At 40.0% G+C, this 21,902-nt stretch overlaps 3 protein-coding genes and 1 long non-coding RNA gene across 20 annotated transcripts; 1 reads left to right on the top strand and 3 right to left on the bottom strand.

The window, feature by feature from the left end:
* The first annotated feature begins 106 nt into the window (after positions 1-106).
* On the top strand, positions 107-5,171 carry LOC137745503 (protein EMSY-LIKE 1). 17 transcript variants are annotated; one of them, XM_088681164.1, is made up of 12 exons: positions 119-175; positions 277-359; positions 1,464-1,586; positions 1,690-1,855; positions 1,951-2,060; positions 2,165-2,285; positions 2,478-2,699; positions 3,282-3,350; positions 3,782-3,973; positions 4,068-4,136; positions 4,231-4,294; positions 4,797-5,171. In XM_088681164.1, the coding sequence occupies exons 4-12, from the start codon at positions 1,757-1,759 to the stop codon at positions 4,838-4,840; spliced, it is 990 nt and encodes a 329-aa protein (XP_088537290.1). In that variant the 5' UTR covers positions 119-175; positions 277-359; positions 1,464-1,586; positions 1,690-1,756; the 3' UTR covers positions 4,841-5,171. The 17 variants fall into 17 exon arrangements, with proteins under 17 accessions (XP_088537286.1, XP_068341566.2, XP_088537291.1 ...); XM_068485464.2 differs by having other exon boundaries at positions 122-175; positions 4,794-5,171; XM_088681155.1 differs by having other exon boundaries at positions 130-175; positions 4,231-4,309; positions 4,797-5,081.
* On the bottom strand, positions 4,533-7,264 carry LOC137745504 (uncharacterized). The gene is made up of 3 exons (XR_015954092.1): positions 6,878-7,264; positions 5,404-5,563; positions 4,533-5,305 (listed from the first exon to the last, which is right to left on the bottom strand). It is a non-coding gene; the product is annotated as an uncharacterized LOC137745504 (long non-coding RNA).
* A 435-nt stretch (positions 7,265-7,699) lies between these two features.
* On the bottom strand, positions 7,700-12,688 carry LOC137745558 (uncharacterized). Its single transcript, XM_068485520.2, has 3 exons — positions 12,227-12,688; positions 11,437-12,121; positions 7,700-9,121 (listed from the first exon to the last, which is right to left on the bottom strand). Exons 1-3 carry the CDS (start codon positions 12,571-12,573, stop codon positions 8,099-8,101), a joined length of 2,055 nt encoding a protein of 684 aa, XP_068341621.2. The 5' UTR covers positions 12,574-12,688; the 3' UTR covers positions 7,700-8,098.
* Positions 12,689-15,060: 2,372 nt separating this feature from the next.
* Positions 15,061-16,440, bottom strand: LOC137745070 (uncharacterized). The gene has a single exon (XM_068484942.2). The coding sequence runs from the start codon at positions 16,223-16,225 to the stop codon at positions 15,203-15,205; it is 1,023 nt and encodes a 340-aa protein (XP_068341043.2). The 5' UTR covers positions 16,226-16,440; the 3' UTR covers positions 15,061-15,202.
* Between the last annotated feature and the right edge of the window lie 5,462 nt (positions 16,441-21,902).

The following is a 21,902-nucleotide window of genomic DNA, read 5'->3' on the forward strand; positions in this document are numbered from 1 at the left end:
AGGCTGTAATGGAAAATACGAAATTGAATTCCGCCACGAAAAGTAAGGATTGTCGGTAAAATACAAAACAAAGCCCACAAACATTTTGCTATATATACGACCAACTCAAAACCGCAACGACAACATTAGCAACAACAAACTCTCCTCAACAAAGCACTAGTTTGAATTAAAAACTGTAAGCTCTCTTTCTTTCTTCTGCTTATGTAACTCTCCCTATTCGCTTCCCTCCTCGACCCCCCTCTCTCTCTCATCCCGCTCTTGATTTCAAATTTCAAGATCTACGACTTGGGTTTTGTTTCGAAGTCCCAGAAGGGTCCACGAAGGGCAAAGCTCGTGACTTTCGGACATTCTTCACAAACGTTAGCCCCTGCACTTTGCTTTTTTTTTTTTTTTTTTTTTTTTTTTTTTTTTCTAGGGTTCTTATATTCTTGCCCATTTTTGCACATGGACTATGATGTCTCCTAAAGCAGTGGTGAGAAAAGTTTGAACCTTTACCGTTTTTTCGGATCTGGGTCGTGTTCCTAAGGGATTTTGGGTGGTGGGTTAGTGTTTAATTTGGTTAATTTGTATAATTGGGTTTCGTTCGATCCCTGCGGAGTGGGTTTTCTGCAAATTAGGGTTTTGGGGGTTCTTGGGTTTTGTTCGAATAAGGGAGATTGAGGTTACAATTGTGTGATTTTGGTGTTCGTCTGTGGGTTTTGTTTTTGGGAATTTGGGTTTTGGCAATGCATGGAATTATCGTATTTGACAGGTTTATTTTGCTCTCTATGCCTGAAATGCTAAGGGTTTGGATTTCTTACTTGTTGTGCTAATAGTGAATAAAGAGAAAAGAAAAAATTACTGTGAAACATTTTCTGCTCTGTTTGTAAAGGGGTTACAAATTACTTGGGCTTGCCAACTTAAAGTGACTCTCTAATTTCGCAGTTTCGGCTCTTTTCATTTTTGCCCTATTATAATGATCATTACGGATACTGGATAGAGTGGAAGAAACCAAAGATTGGATAAGGCATGAATTTGTTTTCAATGAATTTTACGATTCACAGATTGATAAAATAAAAACCGTAATTTGTATGCGTGAATATTTACGGAAGATGCATGGATATCAACGATGCGAGTGTTATTTAAATTCCCATGCTGCATTTATTTACTTAAAACAGTTGTTTGTTGCCTTTATCATATAAGTAAATGTACGAGAACTATGTACCAAACAAGTTCCCAGCAGTTCTGCTGTAATTTTGTATTAATAGCACTGGATGAGAGCGCTTGTTGCCAACTAAGGGTGAATTCTTGTGAACTTTAGACAATTTTGTTCTTCTCGAGTTTGTACTTCATAACAGATTCAACCCAAGTAGTCACTGATTTTCTTTGCAAATTGTTAACTTTCTCAACAGAATGTGTAATCCTTAATTTGATAAATATACAGATTCTAAATTATCACTATTTTTCTTTTTACTTATATTCAGGGTAAATATACTTCGCAATCAATAGCTTTGGAAGACCACTAACTGCATATGGTGCAAACTTTCATCTAAATGCTCTGCGCTGTTAGTTGTATCTAAACAGTAATAGTTATCCTTTCGTCTGAGGTAAAGTTACGGGTGACACAATTCTTGTACTATCATGTATACCTTTATATGGAATAACTGCAGGCACTGATGATGATGACCTTCCTCCATGTCATCAAAACAGAATTCCTCGAGGGGGTCAAGTCTCAGGAAATAAAAGATCTGCTGTAGGTTCTATCTCATTTTCTAGGATGTATACAGACATGGAGGCCCAAATTCACCACCTTGAGCAAGAAGCTTACTGTGCGGTCCTACGGGCATTTAAAGCGCAGTCAAATGCAATTACTTGGGTATTTATGGTTGCATGTCTGTGTGCTTGTTATCTTGAATCCTTGATATTGTCTGTCAATCAGCCATTAATATTTATCATGGGTGTGAATATCAGGAGAAGGAAGGTTTGATTACTGAACTTAGGAAAGAACTGAGAGTATCAGATGATGAACACAGAGAGCTTCTGACCAGGGTTAATTCTGAGGACATCATTGATAAGATAAGGTAAGTCTCTTGAAAGTTGAAAAATATGTAACAGAGTGACTCATAAATTGGCTGGGGATTTAGTATTATACTTTTTAATTGCCACATGGTGGTGAACGTATCAGAGTGTGGAGAGACAAAGGTGGTCATCAAGCTGCCAGGCTTACTTCATCTCAGAATGCATATGAACTTTTACCTAGTCCTACTATTTCAGCGTCCCGAAAGAAACAGAAAACATCACAATCGGTAACTTCTCTAGCATTCCGTCTCCCATTGCTTGCTTTAATTTAGCACTTCTTTGGCAGCCTTTGTGTTTAAAAGTAATTTAAGGAGCTCATTTGAGCCATGAGGAAAGGCAATTATAAACTTAAAAAGCACTCAGTATGGTCGTGTGAAGAAAAACTGTTAGTTGACCTTTGCTTTGTTTGTTGTTCGTAGCATGGTCAGCCATTCCCTGGTTTATCCTCAATGAAGTCCATGAAATACCCTTCAACAGGACCTGCTGGAAGTAGACAATTCACCCGCAGTTCTTCTGGTCCCTTTGTCGAAGCGGCTGTTGCAGAAGCATCTGATTCATTAGTTGGAAGGAAAGTGTGGACAAGGTGGCCTGAAGACAACAGCTTCTATGAAGCCGTTATCACTTACTACAACCCGGCTGAGGTAGGTTTTGAAGTCTCTGTGAGGTGTTTCTGATTCAGTCCTGTAACAACATTAGTTGTTTTGAATATGTAAGTTTTCTGGTAACGTGCACATGTCAGAGTGAAAGAAGCATAGATGAAATTTTGCCGAGTTAATTTGTATTATTAGTGGTAACTTCCGGTTTGTTGTTTTATTATTTAATTTATGTTTGATAGGGTTGTGCTCTTACCAGATTTGATAGGATGGAAGCTAGAAATTCTCTTAGATTGCATAAGTGAACACTGTACCATGTAATACCACTAGGGAGGCTTGTTCGTATATTGTAGGTTCAGTTGACTTTAATTAAAAATGAATAGCATAGGCATTCTTTTTGATTAAAAGTTGATGACTTCTAGACTGAATCTCCTCGTCAGTGTCAGTTCTTAAGATTGTTTTGCCTCTTCTAATAAATAACACCCAACATTCTTACAAGGTATTTTGAATAATTGAACCAAAGTGGTTGTCATCGGTACATGACGCTGGAATAAGTTTAATGTTAAAGATACATACGTTTTGACATGTTTTGCCACTTTTAGCTGACATTCAAATAACCCGTGTTTACAGGGTCGACATGCTTTGGTCTATGACATACATACACCAAATGAGACATGGGAATGGGTTGATCTCAAAGAGGTAAGTCTATAGGTTCTATGCGATGTGTGCCTGTATTCCACTATGACATTAACGTGCTAATATTCCTGTAGCTATTTGTTGAACCAAATCATTAACCGAAAAGTAGGATCCACAAGGAAAAAGCATAAGGGATACAGATTTAGAGCTTTTATTTCTTCTGCTAACCTTATTAATAATAAGCAGATACCAGCATCTTAGTCCTTGATTACATAAACAACCTATATTATTAAAGCCCTCCAATATAATTAAAATCACTGGCTTTTATCGACCATTTATTCTTGACGTATATACATTTTTCACGTTGCTGGTTTTAATCATATTCATCCATCTTGTTTTTGGTAACCAACCAAGTTCTATCTCAAGAAATCAAGAATTTTATGTTGTATTTTAAAAAGGGGACAAGGACTCCATTGACTCGTTACTGATTACAGATCTCTCCGGAGGATATCTGTTGGGAAGATCCTGGCCCATCAGGACGCAGGGCTAAGAAATCTACTAGCCAGACCACAAGAAGGCGAGGACCCACAAAGTCTCAATCAAAGAAAGAACTTCCATCACAAAATGGTATAGGGAAGGTGCCAGATGATTTGGAATTATTAAATACTGATACCCTGGTAAAGGAGGTATGTATGATGAACTTGAGCCTACCCTATCTGAATTTATGTTCGTTATATTCATTTCTCTTTTTCTTTTTTCTTTTTTTCAAAATTTTACTAGGTGGAGAGAGTTTTCAATGCAAGTGAGCCAGATCCTTTTGAGCTCGAAAAAGCAAGGAAAATGCTGAAAGTGAGATTAACATGCATCCTTCACCCTTTCTATCCCGTTCCTCATATAGTCTAAGTTAACATTCCAATTTTCCGTTTATATGTATCGCATGCAGGATCACGAACAGGCCCTGGTTGACGCCATTCAAAGGCTGGCATATGCATCGGATGGTGAAAGTGGTAATAGATATATGTGTACATAATTATCCCTGATAACTCGGTTTTACATTTCTTTTTCTCCTGTTTTGAGCTCAAAATAAGTTAAATAGCCAATTGTTGTACCATCCATAGAGTTTTCGTTATGGATCAGCACGCTGGAATTCTTTCTCCTTAGCAGTATTTGCAATACCTGTGCCTTTGTTAGTCCATATTTATCATTTAGTTGATTTAAAGGAAAATAACCCATCACATAATAGTGTGTACGAAATGACTGAGACCTTGTTATATTAATGAAGACTCGGAAATGTAATGGATCCCTCAAGATGGATGGATTACTCGCTAATAATTATACGATCATCACACTCTAGATCCAAATTCTGTCTGCCGGTTCCCAACCCCCTCCCCCCAATACATTTGTTTATACATACTTGCAATCAGGGAAGATGAACAAACGTTATGACCATGATTTGTGATTAAGCTGTTTGAATTCTGCTTATTTCTTTGTATTTTTTCTTCAAAGCAGATGGAGAGCACACATTTCTGCACAGTCGGTCAATGGATGGGTAGCAACGGGAACAAGTAGCGTTGTTGAAAGCATCACGGTACTGACTTTGAGTCCACAATGGGATGATCTTTGGCTGGTCGGCTTTGAAGGCAGCAGGAACACATGCGGTGATGATGTCGACTGCATAGGCTTTCTGTTTGATCGAATTTTAGGATTTTTCATGCGTAACTTTAGGCACATCCACATGTAAAAAGATCTCGATTTAGTGTTCCAGATACGGTTTGAGAAGACTTTGTTTCAGCAGTTACTAGTCTGAACCTGATAGATTGTTGCTCAAATGTAAAGTTGCTTATAGCAGATGACATCTAGAAATGTACAATTTTGTTGATTTCATCGTCTTATTTCATGTTATGAACTTGTCCTGATTCCTGTATGAAGCTGGAGATTTATAGCTTACAGTGTTGATCTCACGGCGCGTTTAAACCTCTTACATAAATCCTGCGAAGAAAGCAAACAAATTCGTATTCCTGGAAAAATATCATTAGTGCGGTTAAACTCAGATCATTGAGAGTAAACATTCCATCTGGTTTTACCTTAAAATGGTGATGATTAAATTGATAAATACCTGAACACGAAGCGAATGTTGGACTGAATTGCAGTAATTCGAGCTGTATGAATTCGATTAGTGGACTTTACTACACCAGTTAGATGCCCGGGGCTTGCCCTCATGAAATTGGTGCATCCATCCTGTCCTGGGTGCCGGTAGAGCCGGAGATGAGAGCACCCTACACAAACGAATCTCAAAGAATGAAGGATTTCAGTTCACCGTTTAGGAAAGGATGGGCTATAATTACTGTCGAAATCCAGGCTGAGGTTTTTCATTCATCGACGAACATCAAAAGAAAATACAAAACGCAACATATTTTGTGATTACATCGACATTCAAATGTAGGAACTATACCCTTACAAAGCTTAACATAGTTCCATATACTCGGCAAATGGATCTTGATGCAAGAACGATGTTCTTGTGCCATGTTGACCACAATGATATTAGTTCATCCATATACAAACATGGCCCTTCTACTCACAAAAGCAAAGGAAATTTCAGATAACAAAGACAATAAGTCGACTAAACCGATTATAAAAGAAAAGATTGCTCTAATACCGTGGAAGTAATGCCGGTGAACCAAGTACGGTTTCATGTATATATTACGTAAACAAAGAATTCTAAAGTGTAATGACAGTGAAATACAAATGTCCAAAGCGAATCATACACCACCAGCAGACTGGATTCCAAAGGTACAAGTTGAAGTTCTGCATTAAGCAGCTAAACTTGTCTCCGACGTGCAACTAGATTATAATAAAATGTTTTAGCTAACTATCAAAGGTCCTGTATAACAACAGAATGTCCAGTGCGCACAATGTTTTTGAATCTTTTACTTCATACCAAAAGAATAAAACGATCAACACAATGATTGGTCTTCGTCTACATATTCCCAAAACTGATCCGTTGGACAGACATGTTCTTACACTAATCACACGAAGTTTCTATGAATCAAATCGATCTCAGAATGCACTCTACAACAGAAACAATCCTCCTAGTGTAAATTCTTCTACCACGAAAACAATCCCAAATAACATAACTCAACCAAACGTTGCGGATTACTAGTGTCTCATTCCTTATTGTGTAAATGTCTTTGAAATAAATCAACATACATCAGCATGCTACATATCCTATAAGGTAGCGCAAGAGATCTTGTTCTTTCGGGACTCAGGGACTTACAAGGATAAACCCATCACCAGAAAATGATTAAAATCTATAATCTACCTCATTAGCATCTTAATCTCAACCTTAACAAGATCATAAACATCTCTAAAATTCAAGCAGCTCCAGTTAAAAATCAAAACTTGATCAATAATTTCGAAATCTAAAGCACCAAATGCAGTCATAAACTGAATAATTATGAGAATCTGTCACACCACAATTGCACTTGTAATTTGTAAACAAACCGATCATCCACCAAACTCAAAGACAAAGAAAAACAGGAGAGAAATATTAACACAGAGAAAAAAAAAATAAAACAAAAAATAAAACACACCCGCAGAAGAACAACGCAAACGAAATCCGATTCTGCAGATGAATTGGAAGGGACCCTTTGAGTCAGCAACTACACCGTGAAGCCTGAAGGCATTGCTGCGAATCTACCGGCGTATCTGATATCAAAGGCGACGGCTTTGAAGCCCCATTTGAGCAGAAAGTTGGCTATCTGGTTTTGGGATTATTTGGGTTGGTTTTTGAAGATCATGTGGATTTCCTCCTCCTCCTCCTCTGTCATGCAAAGAGTGTGATTGTAACTGGCAAATGATGTTAGAGAGAGAGAGAGAGGGAGAGAGAGAGAGAGAGAGAGAGAAAGAGGATGACTTTGTTTTGAAGGAAATGATATCCACAACAAGGATTTTTGTGTTGAATTTGCATCATTGCGTGTGACATTTTGAGAAGAATACCTGGAATAAAGGGGTACCCCTCGAGGAAAGGAAATTCAAAGGAAGGAGGTCCTCCATTAGACTCTGGCTTTTTTTAATATTTTTTTTCCTTTTTTTTTTTTTTTTGTTAAGAAATAAAGGAAAATATGGGCTAATATTACTCCAATCTAGTGATATTTCACTTCACTTGTTCCATTTAACTTATAAGTAAGAAATCTTAGATTTGGTTCTCGTCAAAAGAGAATTTGAACCACATTATTCCTAGCTCATTGCCAGACTTAACTCACTCTCGCATCCCCTTAATGTAGATAATATCAATTGTACTAAAAAAAAAAAAAATCGTTGATATGCGATGGATAAACCGATGGTTATGATAAAAGAAAATGAAATGTTCCAATCGTAACAATTATACGATAAAATGGTGACATGTCATCATGTAAAAAAGAATAAATGATTTATTACACATAAGAAAGAATAGATAACTCACATGAACATGTTTGAAGTAATTTTACATCACACTTACATCATTGAAATTTGAAACTGCTTGTCATAAAAAAGATAACGGTTCTCAAACCTAAAACGTCACATTTAGACCTTTCAGCAGAGAGTCATCTGCTTAAGCTACCTCTCCAAAAGACCATCCTCCACTTCTTGGCTTGCAAATTCTTTCTTGAAATGCCAATAACAATTCTCATAATTTACGCATTCGATTATCAACATGTCATTGAGAAATATCAATTTCGATCTATATCGTTTGCTGTTTAACTGATTTGTTTGCCAGGATGATGCTTCAAAAAGGATCTAAAAATTTGACCAGGGTTGATGACAGGTGCATTTCAGCTTCCTCGGCCTCTAGCTCGTTTAGCTGGACCAGCTGTTGTTGGTGCCGCTGCTGCCGCCCTCTTTGAGGGCCGTCCCGCACTCCTTTTCGATGGGCTTTCTTGCTCTTTTGTCGCTTGTCTCCCACCAGAACTTCTGCGCGAACCTTGATCTTTCTGCGTGTTTCCTTTGCCATTTCGATTTTTCCTCTGCTCTGCTCTTCTCCCTTTGCTGTTATTCTCAGGGTTCTTTGATGTCTCTAGCAATGATCCGGTTTTGGACGAGGAGCTCTTCATCAAGAAATTTGCGGCACTTTGCTTTTTCCCACTTGCGTTATTGTTTCTCTTCTTTTCCGTCTCTGCTTTGGTTTCTGAGTTCTCATTGCTAGATACCACTCTCTTCTTTTCCGTCTCAGCTTTGGACTCTGAATTCTCATTGGCATCTGAACTTCTGTTGTTGTTAGTATAACTACGGGTCCTGACATTTTTGCTCGTGTTGTTTCTTGTACTGCTCCCAAGTCCTTCTTTTCTTCTCTTCTTAGTGACACGGAATTTCTCAATTTCATCCGAGGACTCTTCTTTTTGTTTCCAATTTACAGCTGGTTTGACATCACAAGTGGCCTGCTTTTTTCTTGTGTCTGGTCCCAAAGAAGATGTGGATGCTCTTGCAGCAATGGAACTGCGCTTGCAACAAGCATTCAATGGAAGTGAGAGTTTTGATTTTGCTAGCAACGAGTCTGAAGTTTCAGGATCGGGATTCAGAGGTGGAGCTGGTTGTGTCAGAATTTCTTCTTCGGGTGGTGCATCTTGTTTAGGAGCCAGACGAGCCATTTCCTTTGACACAAGGGACCGAAGCTCACACGCAGCCTTGTATTCTGGAGACATTTTCCCAAAGAAGACTATGGCATTGTTGCAAATAATCAACAGATCTCGAAAGAATAACATTCTGCTGCAATGCGAGTACCAACCTCCTTCAAGTCTGGATTGCACCATTTCGAAATCTACATGTTGCCGGATCATTTTTGTATAAATTGGGTCATCCTGCAACATTTGAGAAGCATAAGCAATATTGTTATTTCATATGCTCAAGTAACCAAATAATTACAGATATGATGATGCTGTTACGCAGAGAAATATAAGGTCGTCGCAATACAAGAATTTGATTCTCGGACTAAAAAATGTAGGCCACGGACCTAGCACCCAAGTTTGAATCTCTTCCCCGTCAATTAGACTAGTTTAAAATATCTTGTAACTTATATCATCGGTTTAGACAGGTCCGCTTCACCCTTTTTCAATTGCTCCTTTATTACAAGAGATTGGTTTATTTTAAACTAAAACTGCACGAAGTGGAATGTGAATTCAGGCACACATCCATCCCAGCTATCATTATATTTATCTCCACTTGATTAGAAGATGTTTGAAGTTCAAATCATTCTCATATTGGGAAAACGAAAAGAGTGAATACCATGACGTGACGTGATGTGGTACACCTATATTACACTACAATTTTTGCCTTTATTTTTTTTATTCTGTCTATAGTTGAAGATCAAATCGAGAGTAGACATAATTTTCAATTTTTTTATTGGAAGTAGTATTCTACTGTAAACTAAACTACTGGAACATGAGAGAGTGTGAACCCTTGACGCAATGACTTTAAAAAAGAGATTCCAACCAGAAATCAGGTACACATAATTGGAATTTGAACAACAACTAGACAAATTTGGGTTGGACGTAAAGACCCATCCACCCCATTTTTCACATGTACACCCAAAAAGGCAGCAGGTGGGTGGATCCCTCTTTTTTAACTTTTTTCTTCTTTCAAAAAAGGAGAGACAATTGGTGGTCATAGTTATCCCCTCTAGACTTGGGGAGGTTATGAAAAAATTTACCATCCCCGCGGCCAAGTCAAGCAGACTCACAAATTTGACCAATTTAGAGCATTAAACCCAAACTTCCCATATTTTTTGTTTATTGGAGAGTCGCAGTCTACGTCCTTATCACTGGCCCACTTGTGGTTACTAGTGGATCCTTCTCAATCTTTCTAATATGCACCATCACCTAGAATATAACCGCACAAAATCAAAGTTCTAAAATACGCTAGGCACTAGTCGGGCGGCAGGCTGGAGCCTAGCGCCTAGGCGACTAGGCAGGCACCTAGGTAAACTAGGCGAATTTAAGTAAATCTATTACATTATGTGTAAATAAATGTCTGCTTATACTTAATATATATATATATATATATATAATTTCATCATAAACTATAAAATAGAATGACATGTATTATTAAGTATTAGATCATATGAAAACATAGGGAACAAGGATATAAAGTGTGTTCATTTAAGTATGCAACAAGTTTTTTACAATTTATTTTAAAAAATGAAATACACAATGAAAGTTATCTATTCTCTGTATAAGTGAGTCGCGACCTAGGCGGGTATAAGCAGGCTAGGCAGATGTCTAGGCGGTTTAGGCAGGCGTCTCAATAGAACTAGGTGTCATTTCTTAATTTTCAAACGCCTAAGCATTAATCGAGACGGTAACCAGCCGTCTAACGCCTAAACAAGCCTAAGCAATGTTAGATGTGAATTTTTAGAACAGAATACAAAATATGGAAAAAGAACACTATAACGTGACAAGCATTAAACCCGCGTTGACATGTCGCCATCTCCTTGGATAGTGACGTTGACCCAAATACGTTGCCGTTCGATGATTTAATATTCAAAACTAGAATTTATTGGAATGAATGGCATTTTACCACTTAAATCATATATTTTTTTTTTCAACATTGCAATGCTGCATCAAACTACAGTTCATTGCAAAGTCGGAACTCTTATAAATTTTCTATCAATTTATCGTTAAATGATGATATGATGCAGAAAAAAATAAAAACTAACAAATTACATCTTATCACCTTAATTTTAAGAAACATAATAAATTCATATCTTTTTTTTTAATATTTAATGATATATATCAACTTACGAATTTGTTATAGTGTCAGATCTCGTTTCTTTGTCCGTCACAAGAAGTCATTACAACAAATTTGTAAGTTAATATATGACATTGTCATGTTCAAAACATGAGTTATAAATTTGTTATGTAATTCAAAGTTAAGGTTGCAAAATCTATTGCCTTTTTTATATTTTTTAAAATTTAGAAGAAAGAGTGAGCTCCGCGCTACCGTGTCATCATTAAATAGTTAAATTAATAAAAAAATAATTAAAAATCTGACCTTGCAATGAAACGTAAACTGATGTATAACAATATACTGATGATAAAGTACGAATTTGTCATGTAATCTAAAATTAAGGTGATAAAATATATTTTACTTTTTATTTTTAAAAGAAAAATAAGCAAACCTGGGAATGGAGCCGGCGCCCGAATAAGGAGGCAAACTTATGAGAGCGCAGGATCTCGAGGAAATCAACCAACGGCTGAGATTCAACTGGTACCCTCATCGTGGCGGGAGATTGATCCCCCTGCTCCGGTTCACTTGGCTCTCCCGGTCCGACCGGTTCCGGATCATTCCCTGCTTTTCTCGACAATCTCACCGAGCTCTTCACTTCACTGCTACTTTGACGACTCTCCTTCGTCCATTCTTCCCCTCCCTTTGACTCGGCCATCGATTCCCTCAACTCGCCCGAGTTCCCCTTCTCCGACTCCATACCCGCCGGTTCTTTCGCCACCGAATCGGAACTTCCGTTGCACGAATCCTCCACCGCCGGATTACTCGACTTCTCGGCCGACTCGATCTCCTCACCGGCTGGTTCAACCGGTTTATTCGGCTGCGAACCATTACCCGTACCGGCATATCCGGTGCCGGGTTCCTCGGGTTTCCGATCCGTCGTGTTCGACTCGTCAAACGACTGGCCGTCGTGCACCAAGAAATCGCCGGAGATATCTTTTTTGTCCGGCGATTCATCATCCGGTTTAATCTCTTCGTCTCCGGTTTTCTCTAGATCCGATTTTTCTACCGGTTTTTCGGTGTCCCTCAGACTATGTTCGCGCACTTCTTTCAACCTCTCCACCTTCGATTGCAAACACCTAGACGATTAATTTTAATCACAAAAAAAAAAAAATTTAATTAATTAGTTTTGATCCGATAATTAAAAAAATCAAAACGCCGTGGCGTCGGGTTGAGATTTTTACACGATGGAGCGGTCGTAGCGTTGCAGTTCGCGTCGAAGTTCGTCGAGCCGCCGCTGCCGCAACTGGTCGAGCCAGGGGATGGGGGATTTACCGTCGTCGCTGGCGGCGGACATGTTATCGGAGTGGTTAAAGCGGCGGCGGAGGTCGTGGAACTTGCGCTTGCAGGCGTGCGGGGTGAGGAGGTGGAGATTGGAACTGCGCTTCCGGAGTTCGGTGGTGACGGAGTTCCAGCTCTGGGTGCCGAAGCGGTGGACGGCGCCGGCGAGGAGGAGCTCCTCCCACGTCCCCCATGTCGGTGTTTGTTGCTCGGGAAAATTAGGGGGCTTGTTATCCATAAGGAAAATCATTTAGTTAGTCAGTCCATTGTCTCTAAAAAGTTTCGGTTCTTCTGGTTTTGGCCTCTGCAAATTCCATTGAGAATGTGTGTGATTTTAATTCCCTTGTTTCATTTGTTTGTATTGTGGCATAGAGAAAGAGATCCTCCTATGTCTCTCACTCCAAAACCCAGGATGAAGTGATTCAGAGCTTTGAAATTTAATCAAACGGTTAAAAATTATTATAATTTTTAAAAGCTTTTACTAACTTCTTTGTTTTTAGCTGTTTGATCAAATTTCAAGGGTCTGGATCACTTGATCCTTGAGCTTTGGAGGGAAAGATCCGGATAGGATCTCTTTTCGTGATATAGGCACTTATCTTGAGCATGTTAGAGCTTGTTTGGATGAAGTGATTCAGACCTTTGAAATTTAATCTAACGGTTAAAAATTATTATAACTTTTAAAAGTTTTTACTAACTTTTTTGTTTTTAGCCGTTTGATCAAATTTCAAATGTCCGGATCACTTGATCCTTGGGCTTTGGAGGGAGAGATCCGGATAGGATCTCTTTCCGTGATATAGGCACTTATCTTGAGCATGTTAGAGATTGTTTGGACGTGCTTTTACTTTTAGTGAAAATATTTATAGAAGCAATCCTTACTAATTTTAAAAGTTTTTACTAACTTCTCTGTTTTTAGCCTTTTGATCAAATTTTAAATGTCCGGATCGCTTGATCATTGGGATTTGGAGGGAGAGATCCGGATAGGATCTTTTTCCGTGATATAGGCACTTATCTTGAGCATGTTAGAGCTTGTTTTGATGTACTTTTATTTTTAGTGAAAATATTTATAGAAGCAATCCTTACTAAAAATGCTAGTAAATCATAAAAAAACATTTGAGGTGCTTATTTGAAGAAGCACATAACTAGTATTTCTTGTAGAAAGCATTTCAAGTGTTTTCGGAATCCAAAAATATTTTCTCTAAAAACGCTTTCAGTTATTTTAAAAATACATCCAAACAAGTCATTATACACTTCGCACCGTACTGGCTTTGCTTTTGTCGGCCAAAATTACTATTTTGTTTCCTAGTTTTGTAGCATTTATGTAAATTTACCTTTTTCATCTTGACAAATATAATATTAATTTTAAAATGATACTTACGTTTGTCAATTAGTAGTCTAATTGTTTTTTTCTTTTATTGTAAGCTAGAGATTTTCGGTTCGATTATCGCCAAAAACGAATTTGAATCTCATTATTATGACTAACCCATTGTGTGGCTCCACTCCCCTATTCCTTATGTAAATATATCGTTTGTTTAAAATAATACTTACCTTTCAAGGCACATGTTATATATTTTGCGAATAACGTAAAATTCTATAATCTATCTAAGTTTTAAAATTTTATTTGAAAATTATTTTTTGTAAATAACATAAAAAAAATAAATAAAAAATAAAAACATTCAAGGCCACGCCTAGACGCCTAGGTTAGGCTCGTGTTCGCTGTCCGACTAGCGCCTAATACCTTTTAGAACCTTACTTCATAACATCTTCATGATAAACCATCTATATATTTACATATAAACGATAGAACGATCTCAAATTTGAATGATTTTTTTAATTTTCTTCTTTAACGAATAATTTTCAAATAAAGATTAAAAAATTGAACCGTTAAAATTATTAAGTTTAGACAATAAATATACGATATTCTTAAAAGGTAAAATATGTGCAAAATTACAAATAACTTATTTGGTTGGTTAAGGGTTTATTCGTACTGGCCATAATTATGAAGCCTCTTGCACCTAAATAAAAAAAGGATGGTGATTTTAGTACGCTTTGTTTTACTTTTTACATACATTTTCAGATATGTAGTGGTTTTTGAGAGTGTACATGAGGTAAATCCGTAAACGAGGTCTCTGAAATCACAGCAAAATAAAAAATATATTAAATAAAATTCTTCAAAAAAAAAAAAAATCAAATAAATGGATATGTTGTGTGTGTGTAACTGGTTCTTGGTGGTTGGGCTTTGGGCACCATATGCCTAGAAACTTCAATTGACCCAATGTACACTTCATCGCCAAATGGCGTAAAAGAATCAAATCGAACAAACCAAAAGTCCCATTTTTTTACTGGACAGTCTACGCAAACCAAATTGATGGACCAAACTAATCCAAAACCGAGGGATTTTTTCTTAGAAAAACTAATAAAAAGAATTTAAAAATTTTGAATTTTAATCAAAACATAAAAAAATGTTGTAAGTAAATAATATAAAAAATGACTTTTTAAAGTAAATATTTTATTTATGTTAAAAGTAAATAATACCAAAAGTATTTCGTTAAAATACATTTTTTCTTTTCTTAATGTTAACTTGTTAATTTATTTATTGAATTTGTTTCCTTCTCCAAACTGATGGACCAAACCTTAACTGGACCAAACAAATTAATATTGTTCAATGCCCCTCTCGGTTTAGAAGTAAAGCAACCCAAACCAAACCAAACTTGGGTCATGGAACTTCATCACCAAACTATTAATCAAAATATCTTATTATTCAGTAATGTACATAATCAAAATATCTAACAAAATCGAAATTCCCAAAATCAAAATTACGAAGACTAGCACAATTTTTGAATTTTCGACAAATTCAGCGTCGACAAGGTGGCACCCACCGATCAGTGACTGAGGGCCTTCTTCAGTTCCTCCGCCACATCACCCTCCGGCGACTTATTCTTCCCGTTTGAACGCCAATCCACTTTCCCGCTCGAATTCCTACTTCCCCCATTTATCTCACTCTCAGGAAACGCATTCGAAATCGAAATCGACTTCGCGGCGCCGGCGATTTCGTGGCGCAGATCCTCCACGGCCTTTCTCAGCAACCCGTTCTCCGTCCGCAGAGCCTCCAGCTGATGCTTCACCCTAAAACAAGCCTCCGCAACCTCAGCACTTCCCGGAAATGTCAACGCATTATCCGCCGCCGCCTTTGTGGTTTTGGCCTTCGAATCGCCACCGTCCACGTGTTCGATCCCGATCTTGTTCATCACCAGGAACGGGATTTTCTGAAACGCAATTCCCGCCGTCGGATTCACCTCAGCACTCTTTATCTCCGCCGGAACCTTAACCCCCCACCTCAAGTTCACCACGGCCCGGTTCCTCACCGGCATCGACGTCCTTGCCGCCACCTCCATCCCGGTGAACAAACCGGCAAGAAGTCCAGCCGCCGGACTCTCCGATGGCAAAACCGTAATTTTCTTCCCCGAAAACTCCGCCTCGACTAATGGCGTCTCCGCCGCAACGGCGTCCTTCTCAGAACCCACGATCTTCTCGAAGACCGAGGACTGCGTCTTCTTGATCGAAAAATCACCGAACTGGGGCTTGAAGTGGAGCATGAAGCTAGGGTTTCTCCCGCGGGCAAGGAGATTGAACTCGGCGCTCATCAGCATGGAGCTCGAAATCGGCGATCCGAAGGATCCCGTCCCGGTCTTGATGACGAGGGAGAAGGGGTTCCACGCGTCGTTGGGACGATACGCGATCTTGATGGACGGCCCGGATACGAAGAAGGTGGCGAGGTTGAGAGTGAGCTCCTTGGACTCACCGGCGACGATTCCGGACTGGAAGGGCAGACCCAGGATGCTGAGGGGCACCTTGGCCCTCAGCAACGGCTTCTGATCCTCCCGGAATTTGACCGACGCCTTCATTTTTCTGTCGTTGCAGAAAAACCCTAATTCTGAATTTTGGGGGAAAGGGGGGCAAAAATTTATAGGCCCTTTTGCGTTGGATTTGACAGTGAATTGAGTTTTTGGGTGGATTTGGAGTTTCAAGTGGGGGTTGTCATCTGGGGGGATGCATTAGGATTAGCCCCCGAGTTTGAATGATTTACGAAACTGGGGAGTGTCTGGATTTTGTTGTCGGAGTGGTGTAATATTTACAAATGCTAGGGGTATATATAGGCTTGTAGCCGGAGCAAGCGATTGGTTTGGGGACACGTGGAAGGAGTTTAAATTTTACAAAAACATTTGGGAGGCCCTGAAATTTAAATTTTGGAATTTTAAAAATATTGGAAATAATTGAGCCGAGTAACGTTTAGTCGCGGAATTGGTTGCTGAATGCTTGCTGGCTGCTAGGGTACCGAACTGAAACGGCTGTATAGATGATTTAGCAATACTAATTGCATTGTTTCAAAACCACAAGGAAAAATTCTCAAGTTATTTTTAACAAAACGCAAATTTTCTCAGTTAAATTTGAATTTGAAACTGGCCGAAAAATTAAAATCATGTTTTTTTTTTTAATAGATAAAAAGCAACATATTTCATTGATAAAGCCAAATTAAGCTAAGAAGTACATGGAATGGAGAAACAAAAGGAGGTTTATCGAACCAAATACAATTGCCTCCGGAATGGAGAGCAAACCTAGCAATTCTATGAGCAATGGAGTTAGCTTGTCGGCGAACATGGGCGAAAGAAACTTCAGCGATCATGCACGAAAGAAATTTGGCATCCCCTATAATAGGTCCAAGCGTAGACAAATCCATAGAGGAAGCAGTCAAAGCGGAGATGATCTAAAGCGAATCACTCTCAAAAACTATATTTTGTAAGTGTTAGACAAATAAGGAATATGGTTGGAGTCCTTGTGTAATTGTATATAATATTATTATTGGAAGAATAAGCCGTCCTACAGCCGTCAAGCCGTCCTACAGCCGTCCTACCTTGTCCTACCTACACACTAGCCGTCCTACAGCCGTCAAGCCGTCCTACAGCCGTCCTACCTTGTCCTACCTACACACTAGGACAGCTACCTTGTCCTCTACAGCCGTCCTACCTTGTCCTACCTACACACTAGGACGGCTACCTTGTCCTACCTACACATTTGTATCATGTATATATATCCTTGTAATCTTGTAGAGAAACATAATGAAAAAATAAGCATTCTCTTCCATTTGCATTCTCTTCCATAAGCATTCTCTTCCGTTTGCATTCTCTTCCATTTTTCCACATTCACGTATCAATAACAAATATATTTTTTAGCCTACATACTTTTTTCTACATGGTATACAGAGCAGGTTTATAACCCTAGCCCTAATTTGTTTTCGGCAGCTTTCTCTGCCGTTCCCATGGCTGTTCGTGGCCCGTCCCGTCCCTCCTCTGCTCGTCCTCCCCTCCACTGCACCTACTGCAATTTTGATTATCATACCCGAGACACCTGCCATAAACTTCATGGCTATCCCGTTGGCCATCCCCTCCATGGCCAACCGTGGCGACCACCGCGCCGTGCCACTGCTTCCAGTTCTTCCCGCAGCCATGCACCTTCCAGTCCTCCCCGGCAGCCACGGTTTTCTGCTTCCCGGCCCCATAATTTCACCCAGGCCCATCACGTGCAAGGCACCCAGGCCCCCGCCTCCTCTTCTACTCCAGCGACCCACCAAGTGCACGGGGCCTAGCCCACTTTGCATGACTTGCAGCTTGCCATGCCTGACCTCTCTGCCGAGCAGCACTCCCGTGTTCTAGCTGCTCTACGTGACACCACCACCCCTCCTCAGGCCAATGCCGTGCTCACTACTGATTTTGCCCAAGGTTTGTTACCTGTCACCTCTCGTCATGGTCAATGGATTCTTGACAGTGGTGCTACGGATCATATTACTTCTTCCGCTTCATGTTTGGTTAATCGTTCTCCTTCACATTTGCCGCCTGTTTCTTTGCCTAGTGGTGCTTCCGCTCCCATTACTTTTACCGGCATTCTTCCTTTAAATTCATCAGTTACTTTGAAGGATGTTTTATGTGTCCCTAATTTCCGAGTGGACCTTTTATCGGTTGGTAAACTTACAGATGGATTATCGTGTTCCATAACCTTCTTTCCTTCTTGGTGTGTTTTGCAGGACTTGGTTTCGAAGGCGATGATTGGTGTGGATAAGCGACGTGGCGATCTGTATTACCTTGTGGCCCTTACCTCTTCTCTCCCCACCCGTCAACCTCTCTGCAACATCATTACCATCCCCTCCTCCCTCTGGCATAGGCGTCTTGGTCACCCCTCCTTCACTCGTTTGCAAGCTTTAGCATCTAGCTCTCTTAATTGCACTTTTGATTCTAGTCATATTTGTGATGTTTGTCCGTTGGCAAAACAAACTCGTCAACCTTTTCTTTTGAGTTCAATTTCATCCACTTTCCCTTTTGCTTTAATTCATTGTGATATTTGGGGCCCGAATCATCAATCCTCTTCTCTTTCTGGTGCTCATTATTTCTTAACCATTGTGGATGATTTTTCTCGCTTTACGTGGGTCTTCCTCATGAAACATAAATCCGACACTCAACAATTAATTAAGGATTTTTTTGCTTATGTCACTACCCAATTCCGCACTACCATCCAATGCATTCGTACTGACAATGGTGGTGAATTTTTATCTCTTCGTAGTTTTTTCTCTGATCATGGGGTGCTTTTACAAACTTCTTGTGTTTATACCCCCCAACAAAATGGCGTTGTTGAAAGAAAACATCGTCATCTTCTTGAAACCGCTCGCGCCCTTCGTTTTCAATCCCATCTTCCTATCAAGTTTTGGGGGGAATGTATTCTTACCGCTACTTATCTCATCAATCGTCTCCCTACCCGTCTTCTCCATCATTAATCCCCATTTGAGGTTCTCTTTTCGAAAACCCCATCTTATGACCACTTCCGCGTCTTTGGTTGTCTGGCATATGCCACCTCTGTCACTCCCACCACCAAATTTTCCCCTCGGGCTCATCGTTGCATTTTTCTCGGTTATCCTCATGGACAAAATGCCTATACCCTTTACGATCTCGACAATCACCGCATTTTCACTAGTCGAGACGTCATCTTTCACGAAACTACTTTCCCTTATGCCGTTTCTCACCCTCCTATCCCATCCTCTTCGCCTACCCTACCCATCCCACCCCCTCTAGACTTTACATATAACCCACCCCTTCCTGCCTCGACGCCTCACCCTCCTCCACCTTCCTCCCCTTCCACGCCTCCCACAGATTCCCTTGCTGCCCCATTACCCATTCTTCCCCATGCCCCTGCCCTCTCGGTATCCCCTCCTTCCCCCCCCCCCCCCGGGCTACTTCCTTACCTTTCACCCTTTTACCCACGGACATCCCTACCCCCCCACTACCTACCAATCCTCCCCTTCCTCGCACCTCTTCCCGTGCCCATAAACCTCCATCCTATTTAAAAGACTACGTTTGCTCGCAGGTGATTCTGCCATCCCACCCATCTTCGACTTCGCAACCCGGTTCTACACAAGGTACGCGATATCCACTTTGTAATTTTCTCTCTTATCACCGTTACTCTCCCAGGCATTTTTCTTACATTAACTCTGTCAGTCGGACTGTGGAGCCTTCCTCCTTTGCCGAGGCTGCCACTGACCCCAATTGGCAACGTGCTATGATTGAGGAGCTTCAAGCTTTACATGCTAATGATACTTGGACTTTAACTTCCTTGCCCCCTGGCAAAATTCCCATTGGTTGTAAGTGGGTGTACAAACTCAAGCACAATTCCGATGGCTCTATTGACCGCTACAAAGCTCGTTTGGTTGCTAAAGGCTTCACTCAGGCTGAAGGTATTGATTATCATGACACTTTTTCTCCTACTGCTAAGATGATTACGGTGCGTTGTCTTCTTGCTCTTGCTGCTAGTCAGTCTTGGTCTCTTCATCAGCTTGATGTTAATAATGCTTTCTTACATGGTGACTTACATGAAGAAATCTATATGTCTCATCCTCCTGGTCTTCGGCGACAGGGGGAGAATCTTGTGTGTCGCCTTCACAAGTCACTTTATGGTCTTAAGCAGGCTTCTCGCCAATGGTTTGCCAAATTCACTAATGCCATCATTTCTGCCGGTTTTCAACAATCCAAAGCTGACTATTCATTGTTCACTAAAAAGTCTGGTATTTCTTTCATAGCTTTGCTCATTTATGTGGATGATATTGTGATTACAGGCAATGATGCTAGTGCCATTAATTCTCTGAAGTCTTTTCTCCGTGATCATTTTCGGATAAAAGACCTTGGTGATTTAAAATATTTTTTGGGTATTGAGGTTTCTCGTTCCAAACAAGGGATTTATATTTCTCAACGCAAGTATGCATTAGAGATTCTCAAGGACTATGGTTTTTTGGGAGCACGACCCATTGCTTTTCCTATGGATGACACAAAATTATCTGATAAAGGAGAACTTCTCAAGGATCCTGAAAAGTATCGACGATTAGTAGGTCGGTTAATATATCTCACTATCACTCGGCCGGATATCACCTATTCTGTGCATGTTCTAAGCCGTTTTATGCACGAGCCAAGGATATCTCATATGGATGCTGCGCTTCGTATTGTTCGTTATTTGAAGGCTACTCCAGGTCAAGGTTTATTATTTCGTTCTGACAACCAGACCAAGTTAACTGCGTTTTGTGATTCTGATTGGGCAGGTTGCCCTATCACTCGCCGTTCGACTACTGGGTATTGTGTATTCTTGGGCGGTTCTTTGATTTCTTGGCGGACGAAACGACAGAAAACCGTTTCGCTCTCTTCAGCAGAGGCGGAATATAGGGCCATGGCAGGTGCTTGTTGCGAGATAGTTTGGCTTCGTTTTTTGTTGAAGGATTTGAACATTCCTTTGGATGGTCCTTCCATTTTATTTTGTGATAATCAAGCAGCGTTACATATAGCTGCCAATCCTGTTTTTCATGAACGAACTCGTCACATTGAGATGGATTGTCACTTTATACGAGATAAGATTGTAGATGGCACAATAGAGACCAAGCATGTGGGTACGGCACAACAGTTGGCAGACTTGTTTACCAAACCTCTTGGGAAAGAAAAGTTTTCGGGTATGTTACGCAAGTTGGGAGTTCTTGACATCCACTATCCAACTTGAGGGGGAGTGTTAGACAAATAAGGAATATGGTTGGAGTCCTTGTGTAATTGTATATAATATTATTATTGGAAGAATAAGCCGTCCTACAGCCGTCCTACCTTGTCCTACCTACACACTAGCCGTCCTACAGCCGTCAAGCCGTCCTACAGCCGTCCTACCTTGTCCTACCTACACACTAGGACGGCTACCTTGTCCTCTACAGCCGTCCTACCTTGTCCTACCTACACACTAGGACGGCTACCTTGTCCTACCTACACATTTGTATCATGTATATATATCCTTGTAATCTTGTAGAGAAACATAATGAAAAAATAAGCATTCTCTTCCATTTGCATTCTCTTCCATTTTTCCACATTCACGTATCAATAACAAATATATTTTTTAACCTACATACCTTTTTCTACAGTAAGCCCCTTCCTATCATCATCTCAAGCCCTGCTCTAACTGCTAGAGCTTCAATCTGCACCAGAGAGAAAACCTCCTGGAAAACAAACGAAGCAG

The sequence above is a fragment of the Pyrus communis genome, chromosome 12 (genome assembly GCF_041283825.1).
Source record: "Pyrus communis isolate YQ-2024b chromosome 12, ASM4128382v1, whole genome shotgun sequence".
Lineage (NCBI taxonomy): Eukaryota > Viridiplantae > Streptophyta > Magnoliopsida > Rosales > Rosaceae > Pyrus > Pyrus communis.